General features: G+C 38.2%; 2 protein-coding genes across 2 annotated transcripts in view; both read right to left on the bottom strand.

The window, feature by feature from the left end:
• Positions 1-586: 586 nt before the first annotated feature.
• ALDH8A1 (aldehyde dehydrogenase 8 family member A1) lies at positions 587-11172 on the bottom strand. The gene is made up of 7 exons (XM_031613927.2): positions 11005-11172; positions 6008-6155; positions 5691-5846; positions 4105-4254; positions 3296-3552; positions 2351-2512; positions 587-1093 (listed from the first exon to the last, which is right to left on the bottom strand). Exons 1-7 carry the CDS (start codon positions 11140-11142, stop codon positions 641-643), a joined length of 1464 nt encoding a protein of 487 aa, XP_031469787.2. The 5' UTR covers positions 11143-11172; the 3' UTR covers positions 587-640.
• Positions 11173-12543: 1371 nt separating this feature from the next.
• The window catches only part of HBS1L (HBS1 like translational GTPase), a 64370-nt gene continuing 50889 nt past the window's right edge, over positions 12544-26024 (bottom strand). Inside the window, exons 9-18 of the mRNA XM_031610743.2 lie at positions 25094-25240; positions 24336-24410; positions 23475-23592; positions 23217-23285; positions 19939-20043; positions 17652-17742; positions 16029-16137; positions 15309-15409; positions 14241-14385; positions 12544-13208 (exon numbers count right to left, since the gene is read on the bottom strand). Of these exons, the coding sequence (XP_031466603.1) occupies positions 13197-13208; positions 14241-14385; positions 15309-15409; positions 16029-16137; positions 17652-17742; positions 19939-20043; positions 23217-23285; positions 23475-23592; positions 24336-24410; positions 25094-25240 (972 nt within the window). The 3' untranslated portion in view covers positions 12544-13196. The remainder of the gene's footprint in view (positions 13209-14240; positions 14386-15308; positions 15410-16028; positions 16138-17651; positions 17743-19938; positions 20044-23216; positions 23286-23474; positions 23593-24335; positions 24411-25093; positions 25241-26024) is intronic.

The following is a 26024-nucleotide window of genomic DNA, read 5'->3' as shown; positions in this document are numbered from 1 at the left end:
AGTGACAAAAGGCTGTAATTTCAGAAGAGTTAGGGAACAAATGTCAGGACTTTTCAGCAACATAAGGTAAACCATGTTATAATTACAATGCTTATTGCCTCTGTATATCATGAGAATCTCATGACCCCCTAGTTCAATGCCACTTAAGAGATTAAAGGTAGTGCCTCAGGCATTTGGTGTGCTATAGCATCAGTCCTTGTCTGACATCGATGAAGCATAAAACAAAGTGGTACACAGAACGTGCTACTTATAATGGAAATAGGCTGATTCTCATTACTATATCAGCTTCTCGATGTACTTTTATCTTGTTCTCACAGTAACTCACCAGCTACATGTACAGTTGTACATCATTTTTTCTCCAGTCTTTCTCTATAAAGCAGATTTTTGAGAACAGAATACTCTAAAAAAAAATCATACACAAGGGTAAGATACACGAGCAATCTGATTTAAGATGGGTTAATTGTGGAGATCACACCAATCATCTCATCTAATGAAAGGCTAAATTCAATATTAGCATTTGGAGTGTCTGTTTGCAGCTGTCATTGATGTTTCTTGACAGATGTATTGTATTCCAGAAAGCCATTTAAGGTAACACAAATTAGTAATTTATTTTATCCTGACATTTTTCAATTTATTTATTTCAGTGCTTTATTGTGATGGTTTTGACTTCAGTAAAGAACTCATAGGAATCCTTTGCTCCCTCCCTTCCTATACCTGAGGCTTTCACCCCACCAAACGGCAGGTTCAGATCTCTAACAAGCCAGCAATTGGTCCACACCAAGCCAGACTGCAGCCTTCGTGCCACTCGATGAACGCGTCCCACGTTGCTGGACCACACAGTGGCTGCAAGGCCATATTTCACACCATTGGCTCTTTTGATCACTTCATCTTCTGTATCAAATGCTACCACACATGTCACAGGACCAAAAATCTCTTCTTGCATGCAGCAAGATTCATCTTTGATTTCGGCAATAACGGTGGGCAACATGAAATATCCTTTCTGGTTGCCAGCTGGGAGAGCTAAGGAATCCACTCCCTCTCCACACAGAATTCTGGCTCCTTCAGCCTTTGCTTTCTTCACATAGCTTCTCACCTGAGGAAAAAGCAGCAGAACATCATTTCTAAAGGACAACATTCAGAGAGCCCACTTTTCCTGTCTGGATAAATCCCCAGGAGTCCAGGAATACCTCCAACAGCATCACACTGCTGTTACTTTCCTTCTAATGGAAGAAGAGTATTCCCCAGCTTTTATTGATCCATTTCTGTAAAAAGCCTAGTGGGCTTCAGTATTGACCCTTGCCAGCAATCAATCTCAAAATGGTAGGATCTGTGGTAAAATCACAAGTGGTCCCAAAGCACTCCTTCCTTTTTCCAGGAGCTTAGGCAATTTGACATATCTTCCATGCCATGGTTCACTCATTACTTCAAGGGATCAGTAACATTTTCCTGCCCCATGGGCAGGCTTGTTGGACATTTACATGGCACTAGGATGATGAAGCCATGAAGTCTATAGAAAATCTCATCAATAACTAATTAAAGCTGCTCCCCATGGCTGCTGCTATCATATGCTATACATAGGACATGCTGTTGGATCTTCTGCTGGTCCAGAATCTTTCTTCTGTTTCTCTCTCTATAGAAATACCACAGAGATAGCACTGTGCTTCTTTCTCATTGTTTTTTTAGACACATTTGTATTCTAGACACAGAAGTTGTCTATTGTGCCCAATACGACCTCAAGCAGTGGGTGTTTCTACCATTCTACAATAGGAACAGGCTGGAGAACTTGCTGAGGCCTCAAGAGGCTTGGCTTTCTCCCTCAGTTTGTAGTTTTCTGGTTGCTTTTTATTTACACCTATTGTATCAGTTTTGGGGTCCGAGCATCTGCCCTCCTGAACCACAAAAAGTCATTGAAGCAGACATCACTGTGCACTGTCTCAGCTGTAACCTACACTCATGCCATTTCAAATTCCTGCTAGCAGGGTGTGCTAAGAGACATATAAAAATAAGATTTTCTTATTAGGCAAATAAATGATTTCAGCAAATGCAATACTAACATAAGTGAGAATGTTGTTAAGCTGTAAGATTAGTCAGAATAAATTCAGGATTTAGACCTGTCCACTTTGAGTTTTTTCACTTCAAATGGGAAAAAAATAGCTTTTGTGAATTATTTCCTGCATGGAGTTGATTCTTCCAGAGTAATCACGTGATCCCAGGCCACAGGCAACAGAAACTTTACCTAATGAAAATATAATAATGGCTTTGAATCTTAATTCCACCCAGTATATACATCTAAAAACATTTTTTGTAACTCAACAAAAGATAAGATCAGATAAACTTAATGTAATACCACCTTTTCTAGATGCTCTTTACTTATTAGTGCTCCCACGTCGACAGTAGGATCTGAGGGGTTCCCAACTTTCCACTTCTTAGTCTCTGCTACAAACCTCTTCACAAACTCACTGTATATACCCCTCTGAACAAAGATTCTGGAGGTGCAAAGGCAGATCTCACCCTACCAAAACAAACAAAATCAGTTTGTATTACATTGTACTACTCTCCTGTATTAAGACTTGCTTCCCAGGATGAGACTTGTGTCCCTGCATCCTGAGGAGCAGAAACAACATTCACCTACACAGCAAAGCAGGATTTTTCCCAAATCAAAAGGAAGAGAGAAGAAAATACAGTAATAACATTATTGAACAGTCAATCACTAATGTAAGCTTTTTTTTTTTTTTTTTTTCATTAATAACGTTCTACCTTCTCCAACATTTTTCATAGGAAATAAGATTTCCATTTTGGACTGATGCCTCTCTTCATTTCCTTAAAATGCCATGCTGATGCCATGCTATTTTTCTGAACCCTTGTCCCGATACAGTTTCATGGCTTTGGCAATATCTCCAAAGGATGGGAACAGTAACACTGATAGAATTTGGGGGCATTTCCTAATTTATTTTCAGCAAATCAAGTTTTCCACTTAATTGCAGGGAGGAATTTAAAGCAATTGCTTCCTGGAGAAATAAAGGATATATCTATTGTAAGAAGGATAAAGATACTTTTTTTTTCCCCTAACTTCTGATAGAGAGCTATAGAAAGAGCACTTTCTTATTTTACTTCCCTGACTCCGGAATAATGTGCATATTCTCATATTTTTTCTACTTGGAGTTTGCTCGCTAAACAGAGCCTAGAAACAGACCTTGCCAGTTTAGGATTTGGAATCAAAGGTACGGACATGTGTGCCTACACTACCACATGCACACCTCCTGCTGCAAGCACACACTGCAGAGGCGAGAGGCACCTGGTTGGCAAAGCTGGACCGCAGGGTTGTTGGGATGCACTGGCTCAAGTCAGCATCATCGAAGATGATTGCAGGGTTTTTGCCTCCCAGCTCCAGAGAAAGCTTTTTGCAGTGCGGAGCACTCTTCTCTGTGATCCGCTGGGCTGTGAGTGTGCTTCCCGTGAAGGAGATGAGGGGCACGTCAGGATGGCAGACGAGGGCTTCTCCTGCCTTGGTGCCTGTCCCAAACACCACATTCACCACGCCAGGGGGCATCCCTCATGGAAAGAGAGGCACAAAGTGAGCCTCAGGTTTCAGTTGTCAACATTTTATCTCTGGGCTTAGAAAATTACTAGAGATGAAGAGTGACCCTCAACTTAAGTAGCATTAAGGTTAAACAATAAAACCAATTCTACCCATCAGTCAGTCTTGCCCAACATCCACCATCAGTGACCCAGTTTTCAGTCATTCTGTAACAGGGAAAAAACAGTTATCTTCTCATTTTCCAAATGAAACAAGAACTGGATCTCACCCTTTTATGCTTTCATGATTCCTTTGCTGGCATTGTGGACATAGGAAACCCCCACGGGGAGGGGAGAGAGATACAGGAAGACTTTTCATGAGGAGACAGTGAAAAAAATCAAACAGCAAAATAGCCGGAGTTAGGGAGATGGAACAATATGGTCACAGGGAGAGCTTTTTACTCTCTAGTGTGATATTCAGTTACAATAAACCATCTCACCCAAGTTTTTTGAGCATTCTGATTTCTGCAATGAAAACGTTGCAGCAAGTCCACCCCATTCATCCACCTAATATGCTCGGGGATTTACCTGCTTTCTCCAAGAGTTTGCACATCATCCAGGCTGTGACAGATGTCATCTCACTTGGCTTGGCAACTATGGTATTTCCACATGCAATGGCAGGAGCTATTTTCCAGGTCAACAAATAAAGTGGCAAATTCCAAGGACTGATTAAACCAGCTACAAGGGAAAATCACAAAAGACAGGAGCACAGTTCACTGGAATACAAAACTCAGTCCTCTCTTCAACATTTACATATCAGTTCAAATTTTGGAAGGGAATTTGGTTTGTATTTCTAGACAACTGTACAAGAATTTGCAGCTAGAAGTCTTCTTCACAGGCAGATCATTTTAAAAGATCTGCACAAACAATGCTAAAGCTGACCTGCTCAACACTGCTTCTTTGGGGCAGAAGCTTATATTCACAGCATGCTTTTCATGGTTTTCTAGGAACACTGAGGCAAGGCTGGCCATAAAAACTGTTCACATCAACTGCTCTGTGGTAATTTTCTGTGTCAGCAATCCAAAGTAACCTCAGTTAGCCCAAATCACTCGCTTTATGATACCGTCCAGAGATTTCTTCCCAATTTTACTATTAAAAAGAGCATGCACAGCACACAGTGCTTATTTTTCTGTTTCTACAACAACAACAACAAACAAACAAACAAACAAACAAACAACAACAACAACAAAAAAAACAAAGCTGCTGTTTCCACAAATTGCTGAATTACTAGTTGTTTGTTTTGTTTTTCAGTAACTGCCTTTGGGAATACTTTTCCTTTACACATTGATTGAAAACAGCAAAAAGAAATTTGTAGTTGTTAGATGTGACTGTTCATAAAAAGCCACAGAATTTCTTGCTGCTTGACACATCACATGTAGGAATGGAGCTTTGGACCTTGAAGAACTTCTGTGAGTAATTTTATCAGAAGTACTCATGATCTCCATTGGTCACAAAAACTTTTAAAAAGGTCCACTAACCTCACCAGTTTTACCTTTTTTAATAATTCAGGCTTGAATTCGAAGCATTTATACATAATGATATGAACTATATAATAGTAGTATCCTTACGGCTCCATCCCTCATAAATTCAGCACAGTTGCTTTATATCTGAAGCAAGAGCAGCATCTAGTGGCACAGTTCAGCAATTCCTCGGCTAAAATGCAGCTGGGTGCCTCAGCCAAAATGCTGATCTGTGAGCTGCTGCTGCTTGGTCTTAGGTAAATTGATGCCTGATGCCTGTCAGGGAAAAGTTCTTCACCAGAGGACAGTGAGCATGCAACAGGCTGCCCAGGGCACGGCCTCAAGCTGCTGGAGTTCAAAGGAGCATTCAGACAGTGCTCTCAGAATAGGGTTTGGATTTTGGGTGGTCCTGTGTGGGCCCTGCATTGGACTAAATTATTCTTCTGTGATTCTAGGCACATTTTAAGGCATCATATAAACTTTCTTTCTAAGGAAAAGCAGCATAAGTGAATTCACATGAAGTTTATCGTGATTTAGCAGACCAGCCATGTGTAGTACATGACCCAGGAAAAATAAATGCTAGGTTTGGAAAAACTCCTCTCTATTGCCTCAGGCAGACACTGCCCAGTTTTCCATTCTCCAGGAACACTGTACCAACTCCCACAGGTGTCCGTGAGGTGTAATGAACACAACCCATGCTTGCCATCTCGGTGCACTCTGTCGTGTGATGAAGGATGGAAGAGGCAAAGAATCGGAAGTTGTATACTGCCCGAGGGATGTCCACAGTTCTAGCAAATGTAATTGTTTTGCCTGAAACAAAATCAAACAAACTGCTGTGATATCAGGGGCAGAAAACAGCTCATCTAAACACCACTCGCCAAAAGCTCACATATAAAAAATATCTTGACCATATCTTCCACTCGAATACACATCGGGATATTATATTTGACATTAGTAGTTTATATTTTTACCCTGATCCTTTGACTCTGCTTGGGCAAATGCTTCCAGGTCATCTTCAATCATGTCTGCCAATTTGTTCAAGATCTGAGATCTTTCCCATGGGCTTTTTGAGGACCAAATTGGGAATGCGTCTTTGGCAGCTCTGACTGCAGCTTCCACCTAAAAAAAGCAAAAGATCAGCATTAAATATTAATGAAATACCTCAGAAAGGATGTCAAATGATCAGCAGACCTGCTTAAATTTGAGAGATAATAATTCAAACCACATTTTTGGAACCATTGAATCTCTTCAGAGATATGACTTCTTCATTTTCATCTTCTCATGACACCATCCTTTAATTCAAGAAATGCTATAGATAGTTTCTGTTCTTGATATGGAATTTCACTGTAACTCTTGCATTTCTCCTCAATTGGTGGGCAATGCTCCAGGCCTGCAGGAAATGCTAGACAAGTCAATCAGTGCCAGCAAATGCTCTGGTCCAGCCCACGCAGAACCTTGTTTCTCATGTGGGAAGTGCAAAAATCTCCCAGAACAAATGCAGTTCAGCCTAATGTCCACAGTTTGGTCTTGCCAGAAAGGACATCAGTGATGAAAATAATGGGTCTGGGAAGGAACGGACTGCATGCTCTACTAACCTGTGATTTCCTTTCTCATCTCTCCCAGTTCATTCAAGCAAGGATTGAGAATATGTATATAGAAGAGTTGCTCAGAGGAAAAAAAAATGTCTTACCAGATTGCAGCTATCTAACAAAGTCCACAGATATTAAAAATCACTATATGTGTTTATACTGATGCATACCTTTTTTACCAGCATTTTGCCAGAGATGCATGTAACTTCTGCATGGTCCTTCACAGAATCACAGAATCACAGAATTGCCAGGGTTGGAAGGGACCTCAAGGATCATGAATCTCCAACCCCCCTGCCACATGCAGGGCCACCACCATTCCACCTAATGCTAGACCAGACTGCCCAGGGCCCCATCCAATCTGGCTTTGAACACCTCCAGGGACGGGGCATCCACAACCTCCCTGGGCAGCCTGTTCCAGTACCTCACCACTCTCTCCGTAAAGAATTTCCCCCTGACATCCAACCTATATCTCCCTTCCCTCAGCTTAAAACCATTTCCCCTTGTCCTGCTGTCACTCACCCTTTCAAAGAGTTGATTCCCCTCCTCTTTGTAGGCTCCCTTTATGTACTGAAAGGCTGCAATGAGGTCACCCCGCAGCCTTCTTTTCTCCAGGCTGAACAAGCCCAGCTCCCTCAGCCTGTCCTCATAGGGGAGGTGCTCTAGTCCCCTGATCATCTTTGTGGCCCTCCTCTGGACCCTCTCCAACAGCTCCCTGTCTTTCTTGTACTGGGGGCTCCAGACCTGGACACAGTACTCCAGATGGGGCCTCACAAGAGCAGAGTAGAGGGGAACAATCACCTCTCTGTCCCTGCTGGCCACCCCTCTTCTGATGGAGCCCAGGATCCCATTTGCCTTCCTTCAGCCTGACTTTTCTGAATACTTGTAGAATACCAGCACTTTTCTAAAAGCAGACTAGGCTTCAAAGGATTAAAATTAAATAGAAAGATCTCTCCTCCATCAATCTCTTCCTCCGGGCACCTGAAGGGGAATTACCTGGGTCTATTGGTTGATAATCAGTTCCTTCTGGATGCTGTTCACCAGTCTCTCAAGGTTACTAGGATGGTTACCAACACTTTTCTGTATTTTAGTTAACAGCATTATTTCCCATTTTTCCTTCTTATGTATCATTTCATTGGTTGTATTGTCTAATATATGCACCAAAGTGGGCTTTTAGACAAATCTGTCTTGGTTGGTTTCCCATCATTTTTGCTCAAAAATTTCTTCAGCTTTGGGAAATGTACCCAAGTCAATAACTAGAAAAATGTTGATGGAACATAAATCAAATGATTCCGGCTCTACTAATGCAGCACTGGCTCCTGTGCAATCACTGAGGATTTCTTTCTATCAATTCCACATAATTGATTTTCAAATTTGCTCCTTCAGATAATGATGGGTGTTACAAAAATCATAAAGTAATTTATCAACGCTCCAATGATGTTTTTACAAAAGAGCATACAGAAGTTCAAACACAGGGAAATCCTGTTCCCTTTTTTTTTTTTTCCTTCCCCCTCCTATCCCCGCATTCACAAGAGAGTTTACAGTCTCCTTAAATGAGGGCCAGAGCTTGAGGGACAGGGTGATAGTGGTATGGAGGCCAGTGGGAAATAAACCAGCTCACAAAGTCACACAGATCACTGCCAAGCCCACAAACCTAGACTCTGGCCTTTTGGTGGAGTACAACAACCAAGCAGCTGGAGGAAAGACAAAACAGGTCTGGGAAAGGGGAACTGCAGCTTCTTGAGTGAGTTGGGTGAGGAGGGCACCTACCCTGTAAAGATTCATCCCCTTTGAAACAAAACCACTGACATTAAGTAACTTGTTCTTCCACCCTCTCGACATTAGGTGCCATTGTGGTGCTGCTTCTCATCTGTCCCTTCTTTTGTTGCCTGTACCACCTGGTGCTGCTGTGCCCTAAGAGGGTTGATACGAAGTTTGAGTCATCTGCACTTTTAACCCTCCAGCAAGTTTAGTAGGAAGAAGAGGTTGCATCTTCATGGACAAACAGAAAATTGGCAAAGGAAGGAATGAATCGTCAGTGGACTGGTTTAAAAAAGCATGAGGAAAACAAACAAGATGATCATAGAATCATTTGAGTTGGAAGTGCCTCTTAATGACCATCTGCTCCAGTTTCCTTGGAAAGAACACTGACAAGTAGATCCCCTCCTGCCTCACCCTGAATGTCTCCAGGGATGGGGCTTCCATCACCTCACCAGGCAACCCATGCCAGTGTCTCACCACGTTTGTAAAAAACTTTTTCCTTATACCCAGTCTAAATCTCTTTTCTTTTAGTTTGAAACCATTTCTTCTTGACTTATCACAACAGTATCTGCTAAAGAGTCTGTTCCCTTTCTTATAGCCCCCCTTTAGATACTGAAAGGCTGCTCTGAGGTCTCCCTAATACAGAATTAATACAGAAGTAGTAAAAGGGAACAAGTTTAACTAGCAAAAACAAGTTGAGCCATGAAGAAGACATGCATAAAAATTCAACTATGAATTTGTGTCTGAAACACTTCCTTCTGCTTTCCTCTTCTGCACAAGAATGACACAGAGAAAGAACACACAATCCAGAGCTATCATAAAAGATTGATACCAAAATACGTAAAATAGCCCTTGTGACACAACACCTGCATTCCCAGTGGATGATGGAAAAGATCAAGATTCTTTGAAAAGAGATTCCCTTTTTTTAGAAGAAATTTTTTGCCAGGTCCTATTAGCTCCCACCATCTTGTCTTTTGGGGACGTAGGGCACCTGCTCAAGCCTGCACCGCATTTTTTGATAAAAACTGGCTGAAACGGCCCTTGCAGTTGGCCTGGTGTTGAATTCCAATATCAGAAACAGGTTTGCCTTTTGTTTCCATTGTTTTAAGTTTCCAATGAAACCAACCAAAAACACCAACAAGACGTTTAGCCTTGTTAGAAAATAGCATCAAGCTCTTCACTGAACCTGGACCTTGATGCTTGTTTTACAATCTCCAAATAACCTCTAAGTAGTTTGACTTCACTTTCTCCTGCAGCATATTCCAATAGTCATCAGTGGATGCCAGCTTTGCAAAGTCCAGTCTTTGATATAGCTGACCAAAGGCAAGAGCAAAGGACTTGTCAACTTCACACAACCCAAGCATTATGCACGGCATGACCCCAAAGCTGAGAAGAGAGAAACCATTGTTCCTCACACATATCTGAACTCTTCTCCCATATCTACAGCATGGTCAATAGCCTAATTTTGTTAAGTTATTCAGGCATTCTCACGTCTTTCTCAATTTTATGATTCTGCAAGTGAATGAACAGGAAGATTTGCACCTGCACATCAAAGAGAAGTCTTTCCAGGCATAGTTAGGGCTGGCTGGAGCAAACTTACACAGATGTATTCTAGCAAACTGAACTTGTTATACTTTAACCCTTGGTCATCGACTTCTAGCAAATATTTACCCAATTGAAATTACAGTGCAAAGGTTTCTGATGGAAGAAGCAAAGAAATGTCTGCAGGACTGACTGAAATGCAAATGAATAGCTACATAGCAATAGCACTTCATTTAGAAAAAAAAAAAAATCATTTGGAATAATAAAGTTACTATACTCTCCTAGTGGATGTTTTCCAAGCCTTTTACATCATCTAACATTTTCTAGTCGCTTTCCTCCCTGCCAAACCTGAAGCAGTATGCTAAGCACTTCTAGGCCCTTTATAGAGGCATCAGTGAAGCTGCAGCACGCCTGATGAACGTTACGTTGACATACAAGGAACATTCATCCCACCAGAGAGCACAGGACTAGGAAACATTACATTGATGCAGAAGACAGACTGCTTCATGAGGAAATGTATACTCAGTGCAGCCTCCTCACCACCTTTATTTCATATCCAGCTGCTAATATCACAACCAGAGGGACTGAATCTTTTTACCATATCGCAAGGAAAGGGCCAGAGTGCCCAATCCTTTTAAATGACAACTGTAAATGATCAAGACAAAGTGGCAGAACACATTTACCTCTACACAGTGCCACTAAGTTTATTCTATAAGAGGTCAATAACCCTTTTCTCTCTCTTCAAGTGTTTACACTTAGTGCCAGCCTGAGCGTTACTGTTAATTTACATACAAGACACCCCTGTGTGAGCTGAAACAGCTCTACTGAAGGAACTGAATCTTGTTTGATTTACACTAGTTTATAACTCAGTCTTTAAGTTTCTAACTGCAAAATGTAAAAATAAATAATAACTATTTGCTGCAGCAGCAATATATTACACAATGCTACAACACAATCAAGACCTTACTCATTTAAGTCTTAAAAGTCTATCATTTTTCTGATCTCTTGCCTTCCAACCTCTCCCACTCACAACATGCATTTCACATTTTCATCTCTTCGTGCACTTGGATAGTACTCACCTCTTCTATGCCACTGTCTGGCACCCTGCAATAGACATCTCCTGTGGATGGGTTATAGGAATCTATGTAGGAGGAACAAGGAACAAATTTGCCAGCTATAAAGTTTTTCAGCACTAAGAGATCCTCTGAGTGAGCCATTGTTAGCAGCTTGCTTCATCAGTGATTTTTTTCCTAAGAGGTGCCAGTTTAGATTCATAGTTCAGTGCGTATTTGCACAGCAAGTCTGAACTCCTCCCCCCTCTCTCTGCCTTCCCTGCATCGCTCACTTGCAAGTCAGAGGGAATTACTGCAACAGCAGCAGGAACAAAGAAGAAAAGGTGGAAAAGTGACCATTTCTGTGACTTACTTTCCCCTTGCTGCAGGAATTAAAGCAGGGACGCTGGATCAGCTAATATCTACGAGGAGAGTTCATTTATCTCTATAGGAAATAAACTGCTGAAGAAAAATTTTCCCTCTATCAGTTTTTCAGGCTTCAGTCTGCAGAAATTCTTTTTGCAACAACTGCACAAAATAATTCCAGACCTAAAAACCTCACCAGGGACCTATTCCTTACTATCGGTAAGCACAGAGAAAAAAGTCTTGGACTAATTTGTCTGCAGCTCATTTGTTTCATCATCAATGTTTGCCCTTGTAACCTCCATAACAATGGTTCTGCCATGTTTTTTACACTTATCTTTTTTCTACCAGTATCCTCAAACCAAGCAATACGAGCAAGAGGCCCTTCAGTTTAAAAAAAACCCACAAACATTGGGAAGCATGATCCTGCCCAGCACAGGCACTCTGTGACATGTTGTCAGAAATCCACTTTTTTTTAGACAAGCAGCAAGACATCTACTTTCATGTTTTCTTTCTTAAATCTTCCAGTGGAAATATTTTATTACAGACAAACCTGTTACATATAATTAAGCTTTGACTCAACTTCCCAGTAACAACTGTTTAAAATACATCTTTCTCTGAGAGAACACTTAGACTACCAAAGGGCTCTGAGACCGCATGCCATCTCCTTGCACTCTACCCTTAATCAAACTGCTACATCTGTGCTAAAGAGCATTGTATTATCACCAGGAGACTGTCAAAATCTCCATTTAGAAAGCTAGAAAAGAGCTAGTTTCAAACACCTAGCTTTTGAACACTAGACTACTGCTAAGCCTTAAAATTTCTTGTGAACCAAGGTACAAACAAATTTTGATTGAATAAAGTTGATATGGCTTCATTGCTCAATATAGGCTATTTGTTCATCAACCAACTGGACTGGTCAGCTACAGGCTTTAGTAAATAAAACAATCTGGCTTCATCAACACATCCCAAGATTAATCTGCCAGCTTTTGTTCAGAAAAACACTGCATCTGGGTCCATGTGCACAGTAACTGCACCAAGGAGCAACATATGAGAGAAAATTATTTTCATAGAATGGAGAAGTCATGTGTCCGTTTTGCATTTTATGTTTGTAAGTTCAGACAAACTTATGAATCACAGAAAGCAAGGAAAAAATTATAACTTAGAGGTGTTTAAATAAAATAAAGATCAGAGAGTCAAAAATTATGCTCTAAGTTATTTTATTATTCTTACATTTTAAAAAATAAAATTAGCCAGAGTTGGCACAACTTCTACAACACAGCAAAAGAAACTTCTTTTTTCTTTTAAATAAATTTAGGGACAGGAAAAAAAATCCTGGTACAACACTACATGCCATTCTTTTGAACCCAAAGTAAATAGTTCGTTTTACCCTGAATATGCATTCAACTCACACCTCAAAATATATTAGACCAATAAAGTTATTTTACTGAAGTAATGTGCAGCAAAAAAAGCAGATCAAAGAAAATATGTAAACAAATTTATGTCTAGAAGGAGTTTGCTTCATGATGATTCATCACTTTTTTCCCCCCAATTCAACTTTCTAATATTTTTCCATCAGGCTCTTTAACGGGTAAATTCCACATGGAGCAATACTTGGAGTCTTCTGATCAGTGAGTGCAACATCAGCAATTTCTTGTCAGTTGGCATCCTGTTCTGCAGTGGGAGAGACTGATGAAAGGTTCCCTCAGAAGTCTAATTCAAACTAACTTTTGTGACCATCTTCTTCCCCCCAATAAATTGCACTTGTTCCTTCAGCTGAAGTAACTGGATTCTTAAACAGAAGTCTGGATATCTGATTGCATTTTGGTTGGATTGTGGAAGTCCAGGCACCGCTGTCATTCTTTAATCTAAAAATCAAATAGAAAAAAATGGTGAAAAACGAAGTAGTAACTGTAAAATGATCACAGCTTTTTCCAGTGTGATTACCCATGGGAAAAAAAAAAAAAAAAAAAAGACTCCTTTTCCTTTTGCTCTGAAATTCTCTGGAAAAAGATTACGAGGACTAAAACAGTAATATTCAAAGAATGAAGAGTTTAGTAGTTCCTAATTCTACAAATACTGGACATCATAGGTCTAAACAACCTCACTCACTTCAAGTTACATTTAAGCAGAAAGATCAAAGCCCTAAATCTGGATCCCATTTACAACCAATAGCATTAAAGCATCATAATTCACAGAGCCTTTGGCAGACCAGAGAGAAGCCAGAAATTTTCAAGCTCTAATAACAAGTTTTGACATTAAGCCACTCAGCTTCACATCTCAGTACCTTTGTTAATTCTCAGTAACTTTGTTAATATTTCTTAATTTCTCTCCCTCATGTCTAGAATTAGAGCTTAAATTCTAAATCAAAGATCACAGCAATACTTTTAAAATGTCAGATAAAGGGTCATTTGTATTTTTTTTGCTCTTAATAGAAAGTAAAGCATTTATATTTAACCCTGTGCCTTCACTTACACTTGATTGGAAAAAATCTATAGGCATTGATAAGAATAGTAACATACAACTACCTTCAGTGCTAACAGACTAAGACAAGAGACACAAACTCACCACAGTAAAAATGGCCAGTACTTCTTATTTAAAAATCTATTATTCTTATTTTTAAATAAAAACTATTTCCAGTATATTTATACAGTCAATTAAGTTTCAGAAAGACCAATATTAAAAACAAAGTTATTTTTAACTGGTGAGAGGGGACAAGATGTATAACTTTCAAAAGTTAGCATTTGCCTTGCAGCTTGCTAAAGCATTGTCTCTTTTTCAGCAAAATAAATTCCATTTTTAGGCTAAAAGGCATAAAATCAAACATAAAAACTAAACGCTATGTGAAAGTAAACACCATTCCTTTACATTATAGAAATTCCACTATAACAACACCATACCTCTGTGATAACTCCTGCAGCAATAGTGGAACCACCGTAGCGTAACATAAACCTCCCTAGCTCTTTAAAGTCTTTATACAACTCTACAGCAACTGGCCTTTGAGTTTCTAGTTCTATTAAAGCATTCTGTCCTTTAGAAAGGAACCTGAAAGTAAATAAGCAGAAAAATATTACAAATGTATACATATACAAATGAAAAAGAGAACAGTGAGTAATTGGAAAAAAAAAAAACTTATAAAGCTCAAAGTATGATGATCAAGTTTGATTTAAAGTATAACCCAAGGCACCAGACTGAAAACTCATTTGCCTGGACCACAGCTTTCTAAAGGCATCTGACTTTTCTTTACAAACTTCCACAGGTGGTCATCCACCACAATACCTAGAAAATTGTTTACAAATGAATTATCCCATTAACACCCAGCTTTCACATCTAACAAAAATCAGTCTTGTTTCAAACCCAAGTCCCCGTAACTTAGGAGCAAATTCATTACTCCATAGACACCTTTCCCTAACCCTAACCCTATCCCATTACCTTTCAATAAGTCTCAGTCATGCCATTTCTGGAAAATGATTATTTTAATTACTTGTTTGCCAAATATCATCTCTATCCAAATACATGTTTCAAATAACAAGAGGGACATTCCTATTGGTTAACTTGTATGAGATGGTTCTGTTTGACTCTGACCAACTGTGTAGCAGAATTCACATTAACCCATTTCCATGATTACGCCCATTTCATAAGAAGAAAGGAGATAATGTAAAAAATAGATATATCTTTTAAGCACAGGGCTAGTAATTTGGGATTCACTCTCACTTCTGCAACTGATCTTACAGAAGTCATCTTACTTTTCAGGTGCTCAGTCCTCATTAAGTGGAAGACAGTTTTTTAATTCATAAAGCATTCTGAAATCTACACATGAAACCAGCTAAAATAATGGAAGTTTTTTTTTTTATGTCCTTATAAACATATTACTGTTTCATAATAGAACTTGCTTGATAAAGCACACTTTAAACTCAGCCCGCTTTTTTTTTTTTTTTACATAATCATTAAGTATTCAGAACACTTACTTAGGTTTTTTCTTTGTCACTTCACCAGTGCTTTTGTGCAGGACGCTCAACAATCTTCTAATAGTAGCAGGTTCACTTACTGTTTGATAGTGTAAAAGTACCTAAAATACAGTTTTCTTTTATTAAATCTTATAAAATAATCAGAAACCCGAGGTGTTAGTACCCAAGAACACATAGTCCTTTTAAGATTGATTTTTTTAAACAAATGCTTCTAAAACTTCTCTCCTAAGAGTCCCCACTTCACATTTAGTAACTGTTTTTATTTCCTAAGCTTTGTGATCTCTGCCAATATAACAAAAAGTTCACGTATTATTTAATTCCAAATACATTTTTCACTCTTAAGTGTTTAGTTTGTGTCATGTCTATGTAATTCTGTAGTATTAACCATTTTTTTGTTGTTGTTGTTTTCAAGGTATCATTATAAGTGCATCATTATATTCCTAACAGGGTATGGGCTTTCAAAATAACAGCCTAGCCTGACCCCACGCTGAAATGCATTCTCAGAAATGGCCTAGCTAGGCATCAGAAGTCAGCAAGATGCACAAGTCACCACAGCAGCATCTTACATCCTCTTCAAGTTGCAGGAGAATTAGTTTCCCTTGGAGGGAGGGAAAAACATCTGGATACTAAATGACTCTTTACATTAGACATGTGGGAAACCATATGGAGAAGAAAAACCCTGAGCAACTTGAAATGAAAATGACTTTCAGAGAGACTTACAGGGAATCCTTTGGTGACTGGAATCTCAATATTGAAGATGAGAATCCGAGCTCTGAATCGAGTGCAAACTTTAACAGGTTCCTTGGGATCACAAAATACACAGCCAACACTAAAAAAAAAGGAGAACAAAAGTTCTTATTTTCACACATATGTGTAATATGATATGTCATATAAACGATATAAAAAGCTTAATTGCCATTCTAGAAAAAAAAAAAATCAGGAATATCTTATTAAAACCTAAAACCCAAGTAATTTCCATACGATGTCTACGCTGCTTAATGGATATGCATGACGAGATCTGTCTAGTTCAATGAACAATTACATCCACTGCTAATCAGTTTCTAAAAATGTCATCGTTTCCTGTGTGTAGGTACTTTGAAGAATTAGACTTTCATTCAGAGATCGTTCCAAATCAACAGCACGAAATACTGCAGGGCATCCAAAACAGCAGGCAGTGCCTCTGTAATTTAACCAATTTGTGGACAGATTAACACAGTGATCAGGAGTCTCAAAACTCTCTCAGGAACACTTCTATCCAAAAAGCTCAACTTATAATATAATAAAACTGAGTCACAAGAAAGCCAATGCTCATTACAAGTCATTAAGGCAGACCAGACAGCTTTCTCGAGCAGCTAATTTCAGACATCTAAAATGAAAGTTAATCCCTCCCCCCCAAAAAAAGACCAGAAAGAGTGATTAAACCTACACATAAGAAGTAATTAAATTTCATCAAAATCAAGAAGACTTAAAACCAGCACCCCTTCTTGACAAATCTAGTACATCTTCAGAAGAAAAATGACATCAAAGTGATGAACTGCATCAAGCCTTCATTCAATAAGTAAATTTTATTCTCCATTTAATAGCTACATACCACAGATAAATGTGTTTTTTTCTTTAGAAACTAAGCATAAATTTGCAAAATTATCAAGGCATTTTCCAAGCAGTAGTTTGGAAAGTTCATGTCTTTTCAATGTAATAGAGCTGTACAGATTACAGACCCAATTATCTAGCTTGAATAACAATTGTTACTTCCCTAAAAGCTTGAGGCTAATGCTCAGCACAAAACCTATATACTGAAATAGACACAAAGCCATTTGCTCTGTCTCCTTGAATACATCAAAAGAAAAAAATAAAAAGGGTCAGCAAAGCATTTGTCATGAGATAAAGTGACTGAACATGTTGAACAAGAAGTTCAACATCAATTTCTCTCATCCAGCTTTACTTATTGGCATGCAGTGGCAGTTGTTTGGATGCATCTTGTTAGAAAAATTTTGACAAGCTCTTCAAAAACATCTTTTTTTTTTTTTCATTTAGCAGAAAGAATTTACTTAATTCAGTAATTAGGATATCTAAGGAGAAGTCTTCAGGAAAAAAGATTAGAAGGTTGCTAGTGTCAGCACGAAGCACAACAGCTAACCGTATTCTTCTGAGGCTGCCGTTGTACTTAAAGCAGATGTTTCCAACGTTTGTACATGCAAGCCAGGTGATAGGCATCACTTCGGTTTTAAATATCCTGGTAGCCACATCATTCTTCAAGTAAACCACTGATTGTTAAGTGTAATAGTTATAAAGCTTTTCATTAAAAACAAACCGTTACTTAGACTGAAACTTAGTTCTGCTCACTTGATTTTGATGATATCCATGCCGGTCAAAGTGAGACTAACGTGATCTCCTGCTGCAGCCCAATCAACCGGTTCATCGTGAAGTGTGATTCCTGGAAATGAGTAAGAACAGAACCGCACAGTGAAGTACCTAGGTTCTGAGTTACAAACAAACACCTCTGTTTGGGCCATTTGTGCTTCATCAACCATTACTCATCAATTTTCAGTATGAATGGGTTGAGAGTAAAAGCTTTTTAACTGAGAACACTGAGGAAGCTTTTTTTTTTTTTTTTTTCCCTCTTGCTAAGGACTCACTATTCTCTAACCCCACCCTGCACAATAACATGGCTTTGTATAAGCCATAAGAGAGGCCCTGGCACTTGTCACATAGTGCAGATGACGCAGTCCTGAAAATGCTGTAGTACTGAAAATCTCCGTGTCTGCCCCACCCATCCTTTGAGGCACATGCACACCCTAGACCGCATCTTTCATATACTTTAATGGTACTATGTCAACTTTCATTTACCTTAAGTGGGTTTGCTAACTCTTTCATAAAAAAGCGTAACGGATGCCTTTCATTCACAACATCGCATCTATCAGAAAGCATCGTTAGAAGTAATTTTATTCCTATCTTCATGTATTCTAAATGCTTTAAAAGTTATCCTGCTAAGTAGGTGAGTATAAGATTGATTTTTCTCCAACTTAAAATTCTGAACTTTCCAGTGGACACCGAGAATTGTATTTCTCAGAAAAAAACAGTTTTAATAATTACTGCATACATTTATAGCATCTACTTCTATTTCACTTCAGACTGTGTTTATATATTTGCAAATCTGTTCCCAAACCATTTGTCAAAGTCATGTCAGAAAGTTATCATTCAGCTACAAGCACGTTAAATACTGCTTTTTAAACAGTTTTATAATTACACCTATGTATGTGCCATTCTCACAAAATGATTAAATCAAAATCAGCCTTTCAAAAATGAAAAACTCATTCTATTGCGCACACTACATACAATTAATATATTATAGTGAATTACATAATCTTTTCTTCACATTAAATGTAAATTATACATTCAGATTAGATGTTAGGAAGAGATTCTTTTACTCAGAGGGTGGTGAGGCACTGGCACTGCTGCCCAGAGAAGCGGTGGGCTTTCTCACCCTTGGAGGTGCTCAAGATCAGGTCAGATGGAGCCCTGGGCAGCCTGAACTGGTGGGTGGCAGCCCACAGCAGGAAGTTGGAACTGGGTGGTCTTTAAGGACCCTTCCAACCCAAGTCATTCTCTGATTCCATGATTAATGAACTAATACTCTCAATTTTCACTCAGTGTTTCAGACATATGAGAGATAGTACACAAGGGAACCACAGAATTGTACATAGAATTAGGTATTCTCAAACTGAATGTGACAAAAAAAAACCATCTTTTTCCCAGCCTCTCTCAAAACAAAGGATTGACTGCAGCAGTTCATCATCCATTATCATCCATGTTACTGTAATGTTCTTGTGCACTGCTAACAACGCATGTACAACAGTACAAACATGCACACTAAAGAGCCTCTCAAAGTAAGAGAAATCTGGTTTTGGAACAGAGCACAACAGTCGTACTGATATGTTGCTGAATTCAGATTAAATAGTTAGATACTGAAACCTATTTATTTCAAGGTCATATTTTTTAACTCGCTGGTGTAAGCTCAACAATCCTGTTTCAAGAACAGAATACTAAAACAGCTAAATACTCAATGTCTTGATTTATCAATTCTTTCTTTCAGAAATGAAATGTATTCAATATTAAATCCAATTTTCTTGTATTTTGTTGGTGCTCAGGACATTTATATCCTGAAAGTCTGTGTATTAATGAAAGGATCAATGATAAATCTCATGAAAAAACAGCACAGACATAATTCTCAAGCTTTTTCACATCTTAATCATTCCTAACAGCAGTTACATTGCACAGCAAACCTGAATATTAATGATTATTGTACTGCATTTTAAAATAGATATATATGTATTGTTGCAATTCAGAAGGTTCTCTTTTAATAGGTAGTTCATAAAACAAAGTCAAGAGGCCATAACACTTGGAATATCTGATATAGCAAAAAAAGGTAAAAAAAAAAAAAAAAAGTAAGATTTCACATACTCTTCACAGACATATTTATACAGATACAGTCACATCTAAAGAAATTCGTTTTATGCTTTCACATTTTATGTTTGACAGTTAGTATCAGTTTGACAGTCTGTTACCATTTCAGTAACTGCTTCTAAGCCCAGTATTGACCTGAAAGTAAACACACTTCTGAAGATTGTACCTTTTGCAGTGCAAGTTTCATTGGGAGGCATTGCCAGAAGTCGTTCTCCAACTTGAATATAGCCAGCTTCTATTTTTCCAGTCACACAGAATCCTGATCCTTGGTCTGCAATAAACATAGTAATAATTTGAAACAACTTCATAAAGTCAATTTCCCATCACAAGTTAGCCCTTCAGAAACACACAGATAAGTCTGTAATGTAATAAAGACTTTTTCCCCAGTAGAGAATTCAGTACTTGCAAGACAGCCAGCTGTGCATCATTGTGAAAATGAAACGTTCAATTCAAAACCTCTAGATCTTATGTTTTTCAGAACTAAGGAGAAATATCCTTCTTTAAACAACCGTAGGAGCATGAAGAAATATTTTTTTAGTTTTGCAGTATTAGATTAAGCCCCTTCATTTCTAGGGATTTTATTTAATTAATGATTTTCTAATTACAGATAAAAAATATACCACAGTCATAACAATTTTCATACACGCAGGTGCAACTTCCTATGTCATTTACTGTTTAACTGAGTCAGAGCTCTACATGCTCCGTTTGCATATTTCATTTACTCCTAGAAAAAAAATCAATAAATGATTTGGTCCTATTTAACATGAGGAGTTCTTATAACTGCAAATGACTTAACTATTTCTAACTAGACAATATGGAATTTGTTTTAATTCTTGAATGCCCACATCCTTAACTGATACCCTGCTCATTACTTGGACAATTCATCAATTATTTTTAAAAGAGATGCCACACATGCACATTTACAAATATACACCTTAAGAAATGCCTCTCTCCCACAGCAAATGCTTATGGAGATATTTAAAAAGAATCATCTGAGGTGATTCTACATAGACAACACAAATAACAAACATACATTTTGGTGAATATTAGAAGGCAGTAATCAGCAAACATATTAGTATTTTTTCTACCACATTAATCTTGAGTCTTATACCTCCAACACTTCTTTTTGCATTCATAACTGTTATTGATGAATGTTTCCATCTAGCTAGCTGGAAAATTATTACCAGTATGTCTGTGAGCTAATCTCCCCTCTACTCATTCTGGCAAACAAGATGAACACAGTCAATTAACAGATGACACAGGATGTCAAAAGAAATGAAACCTGGAGAAGTAGATCACTGCTAGAAAAGCATCCACATAGATTATGTACCATGATATCTCAACGCTGTACCAAAAAGAACCTAAAGCTAGCTCTGTAAGCACACGCAGACAACCACAATCATGAACTGGTTCCTGGTTCCCAGCCATCTCCAAGCATAATCAAAAAACAACTCTTTCACTACATCACCTTCCCTGCCTTGGTAGGCCAGTATACTGTTCGAAGCCTCATGCATGCTGACTTCTTTCTGAAAAGTGCCAAATTCCTTCACTTCCCCATGAGATCAGTGCAAATACAAAAATGCATAGTGGTGGTCAGAATTGGGCCATAAAAAAGGGCTTGATTTCTACACATCATGCTAGTTCGGTTCTGCCAGGTCACAGTTACCATTCACAGGATTAGGCCTCTTGGCAATCAATGCTTTTCTCAAGTCAGGTCAAGTCATATCCTATAAGGAGCTCAGTGGGGACTGATGCTGCAGTGAAGGCAAATGTGTTTCCAGACAGCTCTTGTCAGGAGATAGCTTGCCTGGAGAGAACATTAGGAGGCCTATGGAGGTCAGTAAAACCAGGCCGAGGTAGATGAAACACACGCATTACAACCTCAATAAAGAAAGGGGATTTCCAAGCTGCATAAGAGTAAACGCAGCGCTCTCACTTTTTACACAGTTCTGCTCAGTTCAAAGTGCAGGAGAAGCAGTCCTGCTTCTCCTGCATATGCATGCACGTTGGAATAGAGCTGAGAATAACTGTTGCTTCTGTAGTGGTATCTGCAGTTACTTCCTCTAATGGCATCCAAGTTAATTAAGTTCTGATATCTCATGTTTAAAAAAAAAAAAAACCCACAACCTAAAAAGCACCTAAAAGGCCACATTCATAAATGAACCCTGTATTTGTAAATTGAGTTTCTTTCCAAAACCATTGTTGGTTTGCTTAGTTTAGCAAAAATCAATCTTTCTTCCAGAGAGCAGATTTAATCTAAATTGTTCATTTAGTGAAACATCACTCAACACAAAAATGATTATTGCAACAAAAAATACTATTTTGAAAGATCTCAATCAAAAATTCCAAAAAACTTTCCACAGCTCACAAACTGAAAGTAAGTATAGCAAAAAACCTTAAATATGAAATCTGTGGTAATGCACCAGGGCAAATTCTCATGCAGTGTTTCAATATTTAGTATTACGGCTTCAGCATGCTAAGTAGGCTATCCCAGGGCATTTGTAACAAGTAGTATTTTCTTGAAGACCCAAATCAGAACGCCTCAGAATAGATTTTTCCAATTACAGTCAGTATTTCAATCTGGTTCGTTCATATGTCCCCTACAAACAGCCTATACCTAAATTCAAATTTCTTTTAAAATACTGATCTAAATAATAAGCGATTTAAAAGATTTTTTCATGCCGCAATTTGGTTTACAACATTTCTAAAGGAAACTGTTCAGAGTTTTAAATTAGGTATGTTATTTACCTTATTTTTAAAGCATTTTCTAAATTATTTCTAAATGTAAATGCATTTAACTCTGAAAATATCAAGTTTCTCACAAAAATCTTAGCCGCTCACAGCATTCCATTTTCTTCAGGCCATGGCAACAAAAACAGATAATAGTTACTGGCTGTCCATATTTATACTAGCACTAAGGAGCAGCTTGGAGCCTTTCAGTTTATCCTTGGCTGGCTACACAGCTTCACCAAGCCACCGCCTTTCTTCTACTCCCTCCCCAGGCTTTATATGAAAATAAAAAATGAACATAAAATAAACAAGTCACACTTTTTTTTTTTTTTTAAATTTAAATTAAATCTAGGACTAAAAGGTAAAAGGCCTAGAAATTGCACTTGCAAAGACAGAGAAGCAGTACTCTAGGTAACAAAAACCGGTTTGGAAAAGAAAGACTCCCAGATACTGTCCCACAGAACCCTCAACTCATTACATAACTAGGTAGGAAATCACCTAGATTCTTCTTCAATTTTTTTCCAATAGGTTTCTCCTTCAGTGATGGTGTCTAAAATTCCAAAGTGTCTAAAAGGAACAGTACTTAGATTACTATTCCTGTTCAATGTCCTGATAGACATAAAGCTCCTATTTTAACACCTGTTTTTACATCTTTTCAACATTAGTTTAAAATAATGGTGTCACTCTGGTGAAAACGTTAGAAAAATAACCAACCTTTAAAAACATCAGCAACACACAATCTAAATGGTTTGTCCACTGATCTTTGCGGTGGCTTGAAAGAATCTGCAAAAAAAATGGTAAGACCTTTTAGAATATCTGTATTTAAAAAACTCTCTCAACAATTTCTCACTTGGGAATTAATCAACCACATTGCATTCCAAAGACTTTGTCTCACATCTTCCTCAAAGTAAATATTTTGACACGCACAAGACTGAGTCATATTTGTTTCTAAATGAGAAAAGCTGCACTCACCAATTTGCTCTAACAAACACTTCCCTTGATACCATTTTGTGAGGTCACTTGACTGACTTCTTGTGACTAGATTTTCACCACCAAGACCACTTGTTGGAATATAAGCCACATCAGATTCCTAATTATGAAAATAAACAGAAGTTAATCAGACATTGTTAAAAGACCCTTCTAGCAAAAGCAAAGGGTGCATTTTTCAATTTTACACCTCTAAGCTTTATTTTGTATTTCCCCTAGAGAAGGCAGGCTACTTGGTGAATCCATTTCCTTTCTGTTTATCTTTCCTAGTCACAGTGCTCCAGCAAGGAGTTAAGATAACAACATTAACAACTAGAAACTGATTTCAGGTAACAAACTCCGTATCAGACAGGCATGCTTTAGTCTGAGCTGCTGTTCTATGCATAACGATTTCAGGAAGGCTGCAACCAGTTCAAATAGATAGTAGTTTGAACTAAGAAAATGGGAGAAATAGAATTGAGAATGGCAAATAGAGTGTTCTTTTAGTTCATAATCCTTACTAAGACCTGCTCCAATATAAAAGCATCTACTGTAATTCATATAACACTGAACATTTCAGCAATCCTTCGTCTATTCTGGTTTTAGAAAACAATTCCAAGAGACTACAATACGAATGCCCCAAAGATTCAACAGACCTAAGAACAGATGATGACAAAAAGAGCATTAAAGAACTGATTAACCTTACATAAGGGTCAGAGAACACTCTAGCAGTAAGAAAAGGAATCTGCAGTAATTCATGCACATATGACCAGCAAAAAAGTGATATAAAATAACCTGACCACAACAACCACTGATCCTATCCAAATGCCTGAACAAATCAATGAAGACTTCAGAAGTCTATGTTACCTTGAAGCCAGCTTGTTTAAGAAACTGGCCAAGCTTACTGGTAATTTCCTGGAATCTTTCTTGTTGCCAATTGACCTAAAATAGAAACAGACTGTGATAGTAAATTGTTGTTTAAGGTGTTAGAAATCTACAGTTGCATATCATTAAGTCTGTAGTACCAATTGGGCTTCTCAGACACAGCACCTGCAGATGTAAATACAAGATTTCCAGGTGGGTTACTAGTTGAATACATAAGAGCAAACAAACACTTTAACAAATAATGACAACAGTCAACACAAATTTGTATGCGACTCTAGTTTGATTAGTCCTTGAACAGCATCTCATTCTTCCTTTTTTGCTTTTCTTTTTTTTAAATGTTCAGACAAAATTTAGATTCATGAAGATCATATATCACAGCAATAACCTAAAACACAGCAAGTAATATGTAACACACTTTATAGATTTAAATAAAGCTCTTGGACTTGACCTGACTGACCACCAAGGTGCCCTTACAGATGCCACTGGATTAGCACCTTAGTCCAAATTTTCACACCTCTACTCATTTTAAATTTAAATTTAAATACTCTATCTTTCTAGTGTGCTTTGAAAATATAATCAAACAGAAAATTAGTGTATAGCCTAAATAAAAGACTAAGGGCTGAAAATCAAACAAAGAAAGAAGCAATTTTATTATTAGTTTCACAATACTGATCCTTAAATTTACGATCCACAGTCCTAGCTGAAACCCATTCATTTAACTGAGAAAGTTAAGCAAGTACCTGGTCCATTTTATTGACTGCAACAGCTAACTGCGTGACTCCAAGAGAGCGCACTAATAATCCATGTTCTCGAGTTTGTCCACCTGTCTCAAATCCCGCTTCAAATTCTCCTCTGCTGGCATCCACAACCAAAATAGCCACATCAGCCTGGATTATAAAAAGAAAAGCAAAAAAACATATCCCAAACAATTAAAACTGCTTATGAGATGGTAATAATCTGACTAAACACGTTCATCAGCAATACCCCACACAAGTGCACTTTACAGAGAAGGGACGTGCTTCAAACGCAACTGAAACTGTTTATTTGATTTGCTTCGTGCCCATTTCACTGACGTATCGTGGCATTACACCACCTCATGTCGTCCACCGTTATTTTATGTTAAACACAAGCCAACACTTGGCTGAGGAACCTGTCTTCTTCAAAGCACCCACTTTGTTGAATGGACCTCAACTAACGAAAGTATTATTCAACCAGAGACAACTGCTGCACGTTGCGTGTTGATGTTTCACAATCTGTTCAGCACAAAGGAGCATGCCAGACTCAGGAACTGGAAAAGACCAAGTACTCTACTGCATATTTTATCATCTAGGCAAACGCTCTGCCATGACACTAAAGACAAGTAGTTATCGCAGTCTATAGCACTGCAGAAAAAACAGCACACAAGGAAAACGGATGGATTTAGCTGTCAACCTTACATGTTGCTATATAACATGCCTATTAAAAAAATCAGATAACGAAAGCAATCAAAAAACAACTTTCACTTCTTTCAGAAGTAACAGCCAGTTAGACAACAGAAAGAGAGAAAAGACGTGCTTTCTCATATTCTTTACATATGTAAGCTTCCAGGATAGCAGAAGAAACAAAGCCAGCATCACGGTGCCCTAGTCCAAAATACCTCTCCCACTGACCCAGATGCAAATTCCCCACATC

The sequence above is a fragment of the Phasianus colchicus genome, chromosome 2, assembly GCF_987193195.1.
Source record: "Phasianus colchicus chromosome 2, bPhaCol1.hap1.1, whole genome shotgun sequence".
NCBI lineage: Eukaryota > Metazoa > Chordata > Aves > Galliformes > Phasianidae > Phasianus > Phasianus colchicus.
This window is presented reverse-complemented; position numbering and strand designations above follow the sequence as displayed.